Source organism: Oryctolagus cuniculus, chromosome 5, assembly GCF_964237555.1.
Source record: "Oryctolagus cuniculus chromosome 5, mOryCun1.1, whole genome shotgun sequence".
Lineage (NCBI taxonomy): Eukaryota > Metazoa > Chordata > Mammalia > Lagomorpha > Leporidae > Oryctolagus > Oryctolagus cuniculus.
In genome coordinates, this window is record NC_091436.1 from 165,210,878 (window position 1) to 165,227,029 (window position 16,152).

The following is a 16,152-nucleotide window of genomic DNA, read 5'->3' on the forward strand; positions in this document are numbered from 1 at the left end:
TCATGTAAGGGGCTATAGAACCCGACGAGACCATCTAGTAGATCTACAGACTAGAAAGAGAAACCTGCTAACTGTGGAGCCCTCCGTCACTGACGTTAATACAGATGCCTCACTAAATGATGACAAATGGCATCACTTCTGTCATGAAAGCTGTTGTGTTTTTTTTTAAGATTTATTTATGTGATAGGCAGAGTTATGGAGAGAGAAAGAGACAGAGAGACAGATCTTTCATTTGCTGGTTCACTCCCCAGATGGTTGCAACAGCCGGAGCTGGGCTGGTCCAAAGCCAGGAGCCAGGAGCTTCCGGGTCTCCCACGCGGGTGCAGGGGCCCAAGCGCTTGAGCCATCTTCCACTGCTTTCCCAGGTACATCAGCAGGGAAATGGATGGGAAGTGAAGCAGCCAGGAGTCAAACCAGCGCCCAGGTTGGGTACTGGCATTGCAGGTGGCAGCTTTACCTGCTATGCCACAGCACTGGCCCAAAAATTATTGCTTTTGAAATATTTTACTTTTAGTAATAACGGTGGAGATTTTTTAAACAGCAGTAGTTCGTGTATGTGCAGGGTGCCTTTAGATGTTAAGGTTTGATCAGTCCTGGGGACTCGACTCCAGAAGTGAGCAGGTAGCGGAGTTTGGCACGGAGGCACGTTGTGCGGTTTATAGTCAGGTGGCTTTGCCTCTCAGGTAAAATAAGGGCGAACCAGGATCTGAAGCAGCAGCAGGATCCCGGAACACTCTACCAGTCTCCACTCCCTCCCACGGAATAAGCTAGAATGTAGCACTGGCTTGGGGCAAGGACCTTTGAGGTACGGCCCGTGAGCCAAGGGCACAGCCTTCTACCCAGATGAAGGTGGATGGGTGTTGGCCCCAAAGAGACTGGTGGAAAGGATTGAGCTGTTTTGTTCCTGGAATACTTGACGGGGTTTTGCAAGAGAAAGCACGGTTGTGTTTATGGGCCAGATAAGCAGAGAAGCTAGGCTAATGAAAAATGACAGAAATGAGAGGCATCTCATTAACTGGTCAGATCACAGTCAGGTGCCGAAGCTGACGGGAGCCTCGAGCACTGGCCGCCGCGATGATGGCCTGCGTTTGACCCAAGGGTTGCTGGGAGGGGAGGAAGTAAAGCCAGACCTCGGGCACCCGGGAGCTTTCACTCCTGCCTCCTGGGCAGGTTTGCTGCTGGAAACTTGGCGTGAGCAGAGGCGAAGGGCCAGCCAGTGGTAGAACCTGCAGACACGACATCTGATGGCGGACCCAAGGGCAGGCCAAACGGGGGTCTGCCGCCGGCTTCTGGGGTGGGGGGTGGAGGCGTGCGTGTGTGCGTGTGTGTGAAGCATCGGCTTCCTGTCCCGTGGAAGCAGAGCCCTGCCTCCTGTTGGGTCCCGCTGCCCTTTCTGTGTTAACTGGCCCTGCCTCGTTGCAGACAGCATCTGGCTCCAGTTAGGATCACCCTCGCGGGAGGCCTTGTGCGGCAGCGGCTCCCTGCACTTTTCATCACCACACCTGCCCATTTCTCTCTGAAACGCTCTTGCTCAGCGATGCCGTCAGGAGGCTGATAGCCAGAATGCACTTGAGGATAAATGGTTTACCTTAGCAGCCAGCGCCGGGTGGCAGAAAGCAAGAAAAGGATAAAAACCAGGGCAGAGACTGGAGTGGACCTGACAGTTAGCCCTCTCCTAACAGAAGTTGAAGGTTTGGCCAGATTCGTGATTACCGGCACAAAATTGTGATCATTTGAAATAAGAATTTATACAACTGAGAAGTAAACCTTTCATGCTTTGTGCTTCTGAGCCAGGGAAGGGCTTCTGTGGGGCAAAGAATAAAACCTGCGCTTCAGCTGGTGCAGGGGGACGAGGAGCAGGCCAGGAGCTGCAGCAAGGGGAAGGGAACCGCTCCCTGCATCCTTTGTTTCCAAAGTGCATCCCGGGGAGGCGTCGTGGCGCAGCAGGTTAGGCTGCTGCTTGCAATGTCAGCATTTTGTGGGAGCCCCCGTTGACGTCCAGCTGCTCCACTCCCAGTCCAGTTCCCTGATAATGCACCTAGAAAACTAGCAGAAGAGGCCACACGTCCTTGGGCCCCTGCCACCCACGTGGGAGACGCCAGATGGAGTTCCAGGCTCCTGATTTCAGCCTGGCTTAGCCGCAGCAGTTGTGACCATTTAGGGAATGAAACAGTAGATGGAAGATCTCTCTCCCTCTCCCCCACTCCTTCTCGCTTATCCCTCTGCCTTTCAAATAAAGGAAGAAATCTTGATTTTTTAAAAGTACATCCAGGGGCCAGTGCTGTGGCTGTGGCATAGTGGCTTAAGCTGCCGCCTGCAGCACTGGCATCCCATATGGGCACTGGTTAGAGTCCCGGCTGCTCCACTTCCGATCCAGCTCCCTGCTAATGTGCCTGTGAAAGCAGTGGCAGATGGTCCAAGTGCTTGGACCTCTGCACCCACATGACTGCACCTGTGTGGGAGACCCAGAGGAAGCTCCTGGCTGCTGGCTTCATACTGGCTCAGCTCCAGCCATCCACAGCCATTTGGGGAGTGAACCAGCAGATGGAAAATCTCTCTCTTTCTCTCTGTCCTTCTCTGCCTCTGCCTCTGCCTCTCCTCTGTAGCTCTGCCTTTCAAGTAAAATAAATTTTTTAACCAAGCACATACACCATTTGAATCACAACTCTGGATTACTTTATACACATTTAGTTCCAAGATGTTGAGCTTCATTTCCTTGGGTCAGGACTATGGAAAGTTAGGCAGACAGAGAATATGCAACAGAATATTCTGTACCCTGGGCCTTGAGCAGTGGGTAGCCCCCTGCAGTAAATTCATGTGATAAAGCAAGTTCTTGTATATCAAATGGAACATTAATTAAACTGTTTTGTCCCCTCTCTGCTCCCATCACCATTGAAAAAGAAACTACTTAGGAGAAACCTACAGAATGAGGAAGAACAGTGATACTGTGTTACATAAAAATTTTTCGGCGCAAGAAAGTGTGCACAGAACCAGGAACTGCTGTTGGCTCACCTGGCTGCTGTCTAAAACTTGCTGGCATAGCAGGTGCACACGGGAGACTGTGTCTTAGCGATTCTGTTAGTAAAATTCGCCTAGTCCCTTTGTAGGGGAATGAGCCCCAGCTGTCTAGTGGCTGCAGGGACCTGGGTCCCCCCTTCTCATCATTGTCGCCCCAAAAGATTGATACTGAACACTCCGGAGCTTTCTGCAGACGCTGTAGCTGGTGCACACAGGGTCAAGATCAAAGCCTCAGCACAGTCTTAGGTTTGGAAAGTGCAAGTTCCCAAACCTTTACAGTTCCTAATGTTACAGGATTTACTTGTACTTTTGCTTTTTAAATGCAAATAGACCTGGCATTTGAATTTTAATGGAAAATTTCATTTTACTTTAGGAAAGTTTGTCTAAAGCAAAATTTGTTCTTTCTAAAGGGATATATTTGTCTCAGTATGTATTCAGCTCCCAGCAGTCGCCCATCCCCCAACACCTAAGGAAGTTATATTCTCCTTCTCATTCCTTTCCCTCTATTTCCATTCTTCTGTCCCTAAGCGTTGCTTCTTCAGCTGGTGTTTAAAGATAAAAGCAAAGCACTCAGGTCCTTAGAAAGACCAGAGAAGGCCAAGTCTGACGTCTGACTTGAGCTGCCTCTCCTGGGTCTGGAGCAAGTGTGGGGCGAAGGCCGTGGCCTGTGCACATGGGAGTGTGTCTGGGCGAGGCCTCTGGCGTCAGCTGTTGTAGCTCATTATCCAGACCACTCTGCCCTCAGTACACACTCTGATCTGTGACCCAGAGAACGTGTGGGCCCAAGGTGAGGCAGGATGTGGAGAGGGGAATGCTAATCGCATGATGGTAAAACAGGAAGAAGAACTTGGGTTTATTAAGTCTTCCCATGTACCAGGCTGTGTGCCAAATTCCAGACACACATTATAAAGTCTCGTCTCCCAGCAGCACTGAGCTGTGTTATGCATTTTTTTTGACAGATGCAGAAACATGGCCTTATGTTAAGAAGCTTGTTCAAGTTCACACAAACAGTAGGAGCTGGAGCAAGAGTGCACACCCACGTCAGCATGTTTGAGAGGCCTTGCTCTCGGACCGCTCTGGCGTGTTGCAAGTGGCCTTTATCTGTGGGCGAGGATGGGGTGTGTGGCTGTGCAGATAGGCACAATCCACCCTCTCCACTGCAGTGGGCTGCGCCTTACACTTCATGTTGCAGAAGGGGGAGTGAGAGCCAAGCCATGGCTCGGGGACTGCAAGCCGACTCCAGTCCAGCAGATACCACTGCCTTACTGTGCACACATGCGGTGCATGATGTAACCCCTGAATTTTTGTGGTCTATGTAAAATAAAGGTTCAGTTACCCTTGTAGATGGGAGAAGCCAGATGCAAATACCCCTGTAGATCCAATACCTAGGGAGCATTTTGGTCACAGTCTACCATCTTTAGATGTGACTTACTTGGGATCGACTTACTTTCCTAAATCTGTTCACTGGTTATGCCAGAATAGCAATGAGTTGGCATGACTCGGGAGCAAAGATCAAAGTGGGTTATCCATAGGGGACAAGTAGACAGTTAATGTTAAAGGAGAACGTCTTAAATTCATTTAGAGCATAACCTCAGACATGCTGACGCCTCTTCTTCATTCCCTCTGAATTCTTCTAGAATGTATGCTATCAGGAGGATACGAGATGCCTTCAGAGAAAATAAAAATGTAAAGGATCCTGTAGAAATCCAAGCCCTAGTGAATAAAGCCAAAAGAGACCTGGGAATCATTCGTCGACAGGTAAGACGGCTCCGCGACGCTCTGGCGTTGTGCAGAGCTCCGGCTCTCGCGTAGCCCCCTTGACTGGGCATCACCGCGTTCGATGTTTACGGTGCACACCGCAGGATCTTCTACTAATACAGACGTAGAAAGACGAACCAACACAAATGCCAGCCCTCCAGACTTGCTGGGGAACGCAGCCTTCTGGCCGAGTTAATGCCGATGCTTTAAGTGTGAGAAACTCCAGTGTGACCTTCCTTACAATCTCAGTCCTTGCAAGCTGTACTGCACATGTATTCGTGGACACACACTGCACGTGTACACACGGGCATATATGGCACACGTCTGTGTGGACGTGTATGAGTCTCTCCTGCCTTCCCTAGTGCTTCTCACCGTGATTCAAGGTAAGCAGAAATGTTGTTCTTGTCTTAGCGCCGCTGCTATGGTTGTTGCCACCGGGAAGGGGTTGTCTACAGGTACAGATGGTGGGAAGCGCAGCTGTGTGGGTGCTGACCCCAGAAAGTGAGCGGGAAGATGTTTGTTTTCTTCTGTGCAGTGCCAAGGGTCACCCTGACTTGTGCCTGCTGCTCTCACTCTCGTTGTGGGTGGCGCCTCGGCAGCACTGTGGTCTCCAGGGTGGTCCGATGTATAGCATTAGAGGGTAAAGCAGCCTCCGCCACCTGGCTTTTTGTTTCATTCTCTCAAAAAATCGCGCTTCTCACTGTTTTCCTTTGACTCAGCAATAACTACCATAACCTTCATTTCCGCTTTATTCATTTGTACTTCTTTCTTTCTGTAAGTTTGTTCATAAAATACGGAGGGGAGGGGCCCTCACGGTCTTCCCAAGTTCTGCTGTAGTATTTTAGAAAGGGAGATTCCAGCTGGGTTCACGTTATGTTAGCTACAGTCTTTCCCTGACCCTTCTTGAGGCTTGACTCTAAACAGATTTAAAAAAAAAAAACCCATGCATGAAACTGCACAGTGCATTTCGTGTCTTGGTTTAAAGTCCGTCCCGGCACCTGTGTGATGGCACGGTCACTGCACAATGACATTTGAGACCCTGACAAGCCTTCCTGAGTTCTCTCATCTGTCCACGATAGCACTTGGCCACATCCAGACAGCCCCGGAAATCATCTTTACCTAACAGCAGGAAAAGATCATACGGTGGTCAGAGAAAGAAACTCACTGGCATTTGCACGTACGTTGCGAATGGTGGATAAATGAGTCACCATTTCTGAGAACTTCAGAACGAGAGTCACCAGTGGTAAGATTTCATGGGATCCTTTGGCAGTGAAATTTAGAAAAAGCAAGCAGCCAGGGACCTTGTTGTGCATAAACTCTGGAAAATTCGATGCTTTGGCACTTTCTCCATGTGGAGCTTCGCAAACAGCTCCAGAACAAGCTGATTTTACTTTGAGTGCAAAGTTGCTCAGACGATAAACTGCTCACAGAAAAGCTGTCCTGTAAATATTCCGTGCCACAGATTTCTTGTGTTGTATCTAATTGTGTCACTCCTTGGTTTGAAGTACTAAAACTTCCCGTTTAAAAACACCATGGCCCTCCTTCAACAGCCCCAGCGACTCCACACTCAAAGCAGACGCAGACATTGGAGCAGTCGGTCCGAGTGCAGGGTGAGGGTGCCCTCCCCAGGACTGCTGGGCGACTGCACCTTCCTGCCCAGGGAAAGCAGGCTGCTGGCTTCCAGGGCCAAAGCCGCCTCAGAACCCTAGCAGAACAGAGAGTGGTCCGTGAGCTCGGAGAGGCCCTCACACAGAAAGCATGGGAGGACTACTTAGCCAGCGATTCTTCACTGCTGGGAAGTCTGTTCACTTCTCTTCACGTCAAGACTCTTGCTGGACCCAAGCACAGTGTTCGCTGTAGACAGAGCCTGAGAGGTGGTGGGCTCCCTGAGCCTTCTCACTGCAAGCTGATGGCGCCTGGCTGTGGACTGAAGGCCCACCAGGAGGAGGGACCTGCCCCCTTGCCTCCCCGTGTGCCCCCTGCAGTCTGTTCTCACACGCCACTGCCAAGCTGAGCTTCTTCAAAAGCCAGAATCGGATCAGGAGACAGCCCTGCTCAGTGCCCTGCGGGGGCCCCTGGCTCGCTGGAGAGCAGAACTAGAGCCCTTGCATCAAGGCCCTCCCTCGTGCTCGTTCCCTCGCTCACATTGGTTCACTCCCTTCTTGCTGGCCCTGGTGTGCACCGCTCTGTTGCCATCTCAGAGCCTTCACACCTCTGCCTGGAGGAGTCCGCAGACTTGCTCCTGGCTCTCAACCCCTTCCCACCCTGGCCGAGGTGTGTGTGACCTGCATTAGTTAACACATGGCACGTATAAATACCTAAAATAACATTATGATTGAACCCCCCCCCATCCACGGGGCACATATTCCAGGACCCCCAGTGCACACCCGGAGCCACTGGATATCACCAACCGCTGCCTATGCTGTGTTTCTTCACATACATCCATATGCAAAGTAAATGCCTTTGCCATCTTAAATATGCACTTATTCTACACTGTGCCTGTAACTTGTGTGGTTTTAGGTATGAAAGCAAGGTAGCTTGCATCCCTTACTCTTCACAACTTCCTGGGTAGAAGAGTCATTCCTACCATAGAGCCTAGCAACCTCAACTTACGATATTTCTAAGTCATAAACGTTCGCCTCTTCACTTAAAGCAAGCACTTTGTAACATCACTTTGGCATATCCAGAGTGGCGGCATCACTCCTGTTGGGTTTGGGGGCCATTACTAGGAGCACATTGCTTGAACATAAGAGCTATGTTACAGTGACAGTCGATCTGATAACTAAGAAGGCTAGTAAATAAGATGGGCTGGGAGCCCATGCAGTCAGAATATGCTGGACCAGAGACGGTTCATGTGCCAGGTGGGACAGGGCAGGATGGTGCGATACCTCATCACGCTACTCAGAATGGTGCACCGTCTGAAACTTGGGAATTGTTTATTTCTGAAGTTTACCAACCACAGTCGATGGCAGGTAACTAAATCCATAGAAAGCAGAACCGCAGATGAGACTACTGTTCGGCTGTCTTTTCCATTGTCTTCCTCCTCCATGAGACAGGAGGGTCATGAAGTCCGGTGTGTCATGGTCAGCACACGCTGGTGGTCACAAGCGTGGGCTTTAGGATCCACCTCACTGACTCAGCCCTTAGCTACAGTCCTTGAACAAGTTACGTAACCTCCGAGTGCCTCGTGTGAGGATCAGCCCTGCTTCGGGGCTTTGTGAGCATCACACAAGATGTATGAGAAGCCCCCAGGATGGGGCCAGACTGCGTGAGTGCTGCTGCTGTTGGGCACAGCAACTGAATCAGTCGCCAGTAGATTTGGCTCTTAGTGTTTGTCGGGGGCAGATGCTGTGACACAGTGAGTGAAGCCACTGCAGGACATCCACATTTCTTACCAGAGTGCTGGTTCAAGTCCCAGCTACTCTGCTTCCCATCTGGCTTCTTGTTAATGCATCCCGGGAGGCAGCAAACGATGGCATAAGTGCTTGGGCCCCCGCCACCCACATAGGAGACCCAGATGGAGTTCCAGCCTCCTGGCTTGGCCCTGGGCCTGGGCCAAGCCCTGGCTATTGTGGGAATGAAGCAGTAGATAGAAGACGTGTGTGCGTGTGTGTGTCTTGTTGACCAGATGAATGTTTGACCTTTATGTGGTCATACACATCAGCCATAGCATCTGTACCACAGAAATTGTGGGCTCGTACTAGTCACTAAGAACCTCCCTCCGGAAGGAATAGCCCATAAAAGGAGAGAGCGAGCCAATGAACTTGAGGCACTGCCCTCCCGAGCGGTGAGACCCTTTGTACCAAGTCCCTCCTCCTGTCCAGCACTGGGACCCAGGTCCCACCTGCGAGGGTGCACATCCGTGTCGGGTTCGCATTTGCCCGCTGCCGGATGTGGCCGGGGTAAAGACAGCGCTCACGCTTGCATGCTCTGGCCTCAGCACTGAATCTGCTTCCCCCATGCCAGTCCCTCTGCAGCCCACAGCTGCTGCAGCTGCCTAGGCCTGCGAAGATTCTGTAGTTATTTTAAAGAGATCTCTGAACAAAAATCTAATGTTTCTCTGGGAAGGAAAATAACTAAGGTGTTAAGAAAAAAAGAAAAAGCTGGATGCCTTGTGCAAGGCCACATGGCCGGACATGAGCTCTTATCTTCCAGTTCCCCAGTGCAAACTCAGAAGTTCAAGGACATGAGCTCCCGAGTCAGTGGAAACTGAAGGATAAAGATATCTAATCCATCCTCCCACTTTGTCCCCAAGGTATTTGAGGACCCCGTCAACCTAGCTTAGCCTCCCCTTGGAGGCCATTCGTCATTCTCCCTCTGTCCCGATGGGCGAGATCTTGAGTCTTGGCCATGGCACCCCCGAAGGAGTCTCAAGCCTGGGGATTTCCTTCCAGCCTTCACCCCGCCCCTCAGGGTTAGTCTTGTTTCTGCAAGGGGCAGGGGGCTTTTCTGTCCCGGTGGGCAGTGAGCACAATGAGGGCCCATCCCATAAAAGCCGGACTGACAACTCCTGGGCCTACTCTGCCTCTGAAAGCAGCCCAATCTGTCAGGCCCCAGTTCCATCTACGTGCCTCACAGCGTATTCCAGAACCAGCAGAGATGTTCTCCGACAGCTCAGTAAAGCTGCAGCACACACACACACACACACACACACGCACACACACACACCATAGCTCTCCGGTTCCCCAGGAAGGATCAGAAAGCGTGGAGAAGCCTTTTGCGTGTGACCCAGATGGAGCCCAAGAGGACAGACAGCAGCTGGGCTGTGTGTGTGATCGGCTGAACAGCTCGCAGACGTCCTGGGTAGCAAAGGACTCCACCCGCGTGCCCAGACACTTCTGCCTCTGACCGAAACACGGCCTCATAGCTGGTTTCACATCAGAAAGCAAGAAAGTCAGCCCTATTTCGCTTTTGTCTTTGTTCCATTTTGCTGTTACTAAAGATGCTCCTTTGGACTCCAGTTTATAAGGCATTAATTAAAATCACTATCAGTTCACTGCCCCGGTTTACCATAGCGCTGCAGCTGGCACAGCCCTTTGGTTCTTAACCAAGGTGTGCGTTGTTTTGTGTCGCTGCTTCCTGTGTGCCAGCTCCTTGCTTCTCCAGGTGTTGTCGAAGACTGGCAGCTTCTGCAGCCCCAGGGAGCTTGCAGTTCCTGGAGGTTTGGGAGCTCATTAAAGAGAAAGTGCTTCCCAAGCATTTGAAACAGGCTTGTCGTCTGTGGTCTGTGCCCAGCCTTACCGCCACATGTTTGAGAGAGAGGACAAAGGAGAAGAGACCGCTGGGAACGGGGAATGTGAGTGGGAATGCAGCCGTGGAGCGACTTCAGACCTGGATTCCACTGTTTCCTTACAGTTCCCGTGAGTTACGCTCATGGTTTCAGGAATATGCAGGTAAATCCTGCGTGACTCGGAACCAGTGAGAACTGACTCAGATTTGCAGGGTTTGGGTGCATTGACAGCTACCGATGAGCGCTCCTGAGAGTCACGCGGCCCTCCGGGGCTTCTGGATGAGAACAGGAGTTGTTCAGAGGGAGAGGGGTTGGAGCAGGGGATTTTGCGTAGGCCAGTTTCGTGATCTGGTTGCTCCATGATCTGTAGGATTAGAGGAGCTGTTCTGTCGTGAAAGGTTCCCAGCCACTCATGTACGTAGATGAGAGTTTAGCACTGTACTGGCATCCAGGTAAGGTTTGATTACCCTACCAGTGATGAGGATTTTGTGAAAGTACGCATTTGCAGAAGTACGACATGCAGCAAGACGAGGTTTATGTGTAACCTAATTACACAGACGAAGAGCTGCGTTGCTAGTGTAGTGTGTAGTTGTACACACAGAAAGATTAACTGGTAACCTCAGGGTTGTGGAGTGAAACTGGTCTTGCCATCAGCTTTCTGGTGGTGCCTGTTTTGTGCCACAGTGGCTGTGCGCAGACCCAGTTACAGACCTGCAGCGCAGACCCAGTTACAGACCTGCAGCTGTAAGCACTGCAGAGCACCTGTCACTTACAACAATTAAAGATGGGAGGAGAGGAGTTGCTGCCGCATCACGCTCACTGCCACTGACGTGAGCGTGTGCCTGTGTGAAGTGCATTCTCTCTGTTTCTTACACTTAACTATTTATGCAGATCATTAAGAGCAAAGTAATTTGCTAACTTTATTGGCATTTTGTGTATATTTGAGAGTGTCTGAAACCATATCTATTCTTCCTTTTATTTGCAATTTTTTTTTTGTTTTAGTCTAAATGACCATTCAAGAGAGATGTCTACCAGTGCTTTGAATCTGCTGTTATGAAGTGAGAAGTTGAAAAGCAGTGACTGCCCCCTCGCCCTGTCTGTGTTGGTAGTATCTGCTCCAGTGCCTTAGGTGTGGCTAAAACTTGAGTAGACGTGATGCTGTTGACCCCAGTCTCATCCCTTCAGATCACCTAAGGGAAGAGGGGTTTGCTTTAGATCCCTTTTGGGAAAAGAGACTGTTTACCCTGTATCTCTTCACATGTGCACATTTTTTTTTTTTAATTTTTGACAGGCAGAGTGGACAGTGAGAGAGAGAGACAGAGAGAAAGGTCTTCCCTTTGCCGTTGGTTCACCCTCCAATGGCCGCCGCGGCCGGCACGCTGCGGCCGGTGCACCGCGCTGATCCGATGGCAGGAGCCAGGAGCCAGGTGCTTTTCCTGGTCTCCCATGGGGTGCAGGGCCCAAGCACCTGGGCCATCCTCCACTGCACTCCCTGGCCACAGCAGAGGGCTGGCCTGGAAGAGGGGCAACCGGGACAGAATCCGGCGCCCCGACCGGGACTAGAACCCGGTGTGCTGGCGCCGCTGGGCGGAGGATTAGCCTAGTGAGCCGCGGCGCCGGCCCATGTGTACACATTTAACCGAGTGCCATTTTTGCTAGTTTTGAGGGAATTCCTAAAATTTACATGGCTACTGTTTTGATGGAATAAAGGGAGGTTGGTCTTTACATTAGAGGCATTTGGAACACATGAAAAAAAAAAGTTCTACACTATTCACAAAACCCACAAGGTAGAAGCAGCCCAAGTGTCTGTTGATGGATGAACAGGTGAAACAAGTGTGGTGTGCATTTGCAGTGCACTGTCACCCTTGAAGAGGAGGGAGATCTTGTTCCATGTTGCATCGTGGAAGAACCTCGAGCACACTGGGCTAAGGGAAATAAGCCAGACATCGAAGGGCTGATACTGGAAGATTCTACTTACCTGAGGTATCTGAAGCAGTCAGATACACGGAACAGAAAGCAGAGCCAAAGTTGCCAGGGGCCGAAGGGAAAAGGGAAGTTGTCTGATGGGTACAGAGTTCAGTTTGGGGAGATGCAGAGGTTCTGGAAATCTGTCCCACAACAGTGTGAATGTACGTAACATTATTGAGCTCTGCACTTAAAATGATTCAGGTATTAGGTTGTGTGTGTGCGTGTGTGTGCGTGTGTGCACGTGTTCATGTGAAAGGTGGAGAGACAGATACAGAGCTTCTGGGTGCTGGTTCGTTCCCCAGAGGCCTGTAGCAGCCTGGACTGGGCAAGGCCAGATGGAAGCCGGGAGCCAGGAGCTCAGATGAGATCTCTCACATCAGCGGCAGGGACTCAGCTTCTTAGACTGCTGTTGCCTCCCTCCAGGGAGTGCATTAGCCGTAAACCGGAACTGAAAGTGAAGTCAGGATTTGAACCCACCCAGGCACTCTGATTTGAGGTGATAATGTCCTGGCTTTTGTCTTCATCACTAGGCCAAATTTCTACCCCTCTGTGTTTTATTTACAGTGAAAAACAAGCAAACAAAACAAAAAACCTTTCTTCTCCAAAATGAAACATACTATGTCATTGATTTTTTCTTCATTGAGAAGAATAAAATTAAATCCTTCAAACAGTGGTATTTGAGGGTAGAAAGCTGAATTCCTTTGAAGCTAAACTAGTGCATTTATATCTGAGAGCCTTTAGTTTGGTTATCTGTAAATTTAAGATCATTGTCTGATTTCTAAGGCTATTTCCAATTCTAAAAACCCACGGTTCAACATCCTGTGCCTTTCTTCTCTGTTTGCCAAAGCCACTGATAAGTTGAGGGTAAGTTACCGTATGGCCAAGTTTGCCTTGACCATTTTTCAGCGAGAGTCGAGGCTGTCGGTGAGCAGAGTCCTGTATCAGCTAAGTACCCCATCCTAAATCCTGAAAGCTTCTCTCCCCTAACTCTGCCGCGAGAAAGTGGGGAAAACGAATGAGTACACCCAGGTTGCTGCGCCTCTGCTGTTAGTCTTTTCTTCTGGTAGAAGATGTGTTACGGGCACTGGAGCAGGTCTCTCACCAGACTGTGCGCCTCCCTGGAAAACGAAGTGCTAGTTCAAGAACAGGAGCGCGGTCACTAACAGGCAGGAGAAAGATGAAAATGCTTTCCCCAGATCCCAACCGGAATGTCAGTGGCGAGTCCTCAGAAGGGTCCAGGGGGTGCATGTCATGGGAAAACAGTGCATGAACTTAAGAAATTGCACCAATACAAGCTTGTCCTTTGCCTCTGCTTCCCCACAAGCTTGTGAGGTGCTGCTGCTGTCTTCCCTTACTCTGCCTTCTCAGCCACGTTAAGCACAACCCGCCAGAGTGATCAAATGTATTATTTCTCCTCTCCACACCCACAGTTCCTTTCTTGAGGTGTTTATTGAGCACCTGCTGTTAGGCCATATGATTATGAGTGGACTCTCTAAGCCCCTTGGAGGCAGAGTTGGGATAGTATTACGGGGTCCATCCGAACCTTAGAGAGTTCCTATCTCATTTGTACTCTTTGGAGACCCAGCCACTCCTCTCACACTGCCAGCCCCCGTCTGCTCTGTCGTGTGATAGGACAGAAGTGGATCTGCAGGGCACTTCCCCTGTGCCTGGCGGTCAACCACGAGTAGATCCAAGGGTCAGTCTACCTGTTTGAAGAGTACCAGCAAAGCCGTCAGAGGCAAAGGGGATGCAAGGACTCTCTGTCTGGAACTTCCGTAAAAATCCCCAGGAAAGCAACATGGATTTATATCCAGTGACCAAAATGGCCACCTCAGTGAATCCTCCGTCTTTAGGGTAGGTCAAGTTCTTCTATAGGAATGGAAAATTCTCAGTATCCTGTCAAAGTTAAGAAAACAAGGTGGTGAGACGGCTTGCAGAGTTTGATGGCCTGGCCTGTGTAAGACATTGGTGTTTTTAGTCTGTCCAATATATAGTTCTTCTGCTGCTATATATTAAAAAAAAAAAAAGACCTTCCTGCAAGAATGTTCATGTATTCCCTCCCTGTTTGCCTTTGCTAGAAGTCCTAGTATCCAGGCTCGGGCAACTAACTGCACCCCAGTGGACGGGATGTGTCCCATTGGCGTCACGATTGCCCATTAAAGTTCCTTGGTCCCTCCGTGGGTGATGTGCGTAGAACAAGATTCCGCTTCCTGTCTCGGGTCTGCACCTTTCACGCACAGCAGTAGCTCCTCGGTGTATTTCCACGCAGACGCGGTCTCAAAGAGAGCGATCGTGGTGTTGCTTATAGAGCACCGGTTTCCTGCGGGGATCTTTATTGCGGTAGCCGTCGCACGCCGAGTCAGCTCCACCGCCCGCTCCGGAGCCCCTTGAAGAGCTGTTTTTGTTGCTGAAGCACGCTGGAAGCAGATGTTATTGACTCTGACGCAGAAAGCGTGGTCTCACAGGCAAGGAACGGAGGTTCTCGGCTCAGCTCAGATAGGTGCCGTGTGATCTCGGGGGAGCTGCCTTTTCGTCTGACTTCCTGCGTCTGTAAAGAGACGATTTTCCTGGTGATGATAATGCAGGTGGTGCGGTGGGGCAGTGCACTCATCCGTGTGCTTCCTCGTGCCTGGGCATTGCTTATCTGCACACCAGGCCCTGCGCGGAGTGACCCGAACACGTCGTCTCCTTGTGCCTAACAGCAGACTTGTGAGGCTACCCTTGGTTTTTAGGTGAGAAAATTCAAGTGTGGTGTGTTTGATTTTCGCAAACGTGCACCGTTAGGGGAGTGGCGGGCTCACCCCTGGTCTCACTTGTTAGGGACCCTACCGTGAATGGCTTTATCTCCACCGAACGCGGACTAGACGTGGAAGACGGAAGAAGGCAGGACGCACGTCTCCTCTCTTGTAATTGTGCGTAGCGCTTACTGGAAAGCAGCGCCTCGCCCTCCGCAGGCTCATGAATAGTGTGATCCTCAGTGGCCAGGCTCCTCCATCGTTTCCCTGAAACTCTTTCTCCCTCCCTCTGCTTCAGAGAGGGAGAAGATACAAAAGCCGCACTCTGCAAATGTTAAAGGCCGGCCTCCCGGTTTCAGAGGTGTGTGCTCAGAATTTCCCCACAGAGCTGACGGTGGCGGCACAGGTTGTGCCTTTGCTGACAAGCCACCACTGAAGTACCCTTCAGTGGGAACCTCTGGATGCCTCAGCGCCTGGCTCGTCCTGCCAGCTGATCAGAGTGGATTCCAGGCGTGCTGCTGCAGATCGTCCCCCAAGATGACACAGGCACAGTGCCACATCTTCCAGGAAGGGCAACAAGATGGCGCTCCACCTCGTTGATGCGTGCTTGTGTTTCTGCCCCGCATCTGTGGGGTGGCGGGGACGTAACAACCTCTGCGCCCCGGACGTATCTGAGGACATGTGCTCACTTCCTGAGCGGGCGACATGTGCGGCTGCGTGTCTTTTCAGAGTGTGGCTGCAAAGGCCAGGTTCATCGGTGCTGAAGGATTTCCCCTCATTAAATCATCGCCCATCTAAAACACCGGGAGCTGCTTTGGGTTTTGGTCTTACTTGGTTTTCTTCTGAGACGCAATAGGAGCAGTGGATAAGGGAAGAGAACAGTTTTGAGCAGGTGCACCTGAATTTAAATTCTGACACTCGAAAGCTCTCTATCCTTGGTCATGACATTTAATGTTTTAATCTAAAGAATATTGCCATCATTGAGTATTTCTACAGGCAGAGGAATACTATTCTTCCATGAATGTTAGTTTTGTACTAGATTTTTGTTTGAGATGTATTCACATATTTGAAAGGCAGAGTGTAAAGGGGAGGGGGCAGGAAGATCCGCTGGTTCACTCCCCAAATGGCCACAAGAGCCAAGGCTGGGCCAGACCCAAGCCAGGAGCCTGGAACTCCATGCAGGTCTCCCATGGGGGTGGCAGGGGCCCAAGTACTAGGGCCATCTCCCGCTGCTTCCCAGGCACATCGGCAGGGAACGGGAATGGAAACAGAATAGCCAGGACTCAACCCAGCACTCTGCTATGAACCCACCGCTCCATTCGATGTGTTTTTGAAACGGCAGAGCCGAATGACGTGTCAGACATTTTTTATCCTCCCCAACTTGGTGATTAAGTGTGTCGTTTCATGGACTGCCTTATGAATAATAAAAGGGCTCTAAAATCC

General features: G+C 50.7%; 1 protein-coding gene across 2 annotated transcripts in view; it reads left to right on the plus strand.

The window, feature by feature from the left end:
- Window positions 1–16,152, plus strand: part of LYRM4 (LYR motif containing 4) — a 141,270-nt gene that overhangs the window by 34,349 nt on the left and 90,769 nt on the right. For both annotated transcript variants that reach the window (XR_011388830.1, XM_002720960.5), the window contains exon 2: window positions 4,656–4,776. Coding sequence is in view for 1 of the 2 variants with exons in the window: in XM_002720960.5 (XP_002721006.1) it covers window positions 4,656–4,776 (121 nt within the window). In the remaining variant the exon portion in view is untranslated. The remainder of the gene's footprint in view (window positions 1–4,655; window positions 4,777–16,152) is intronic.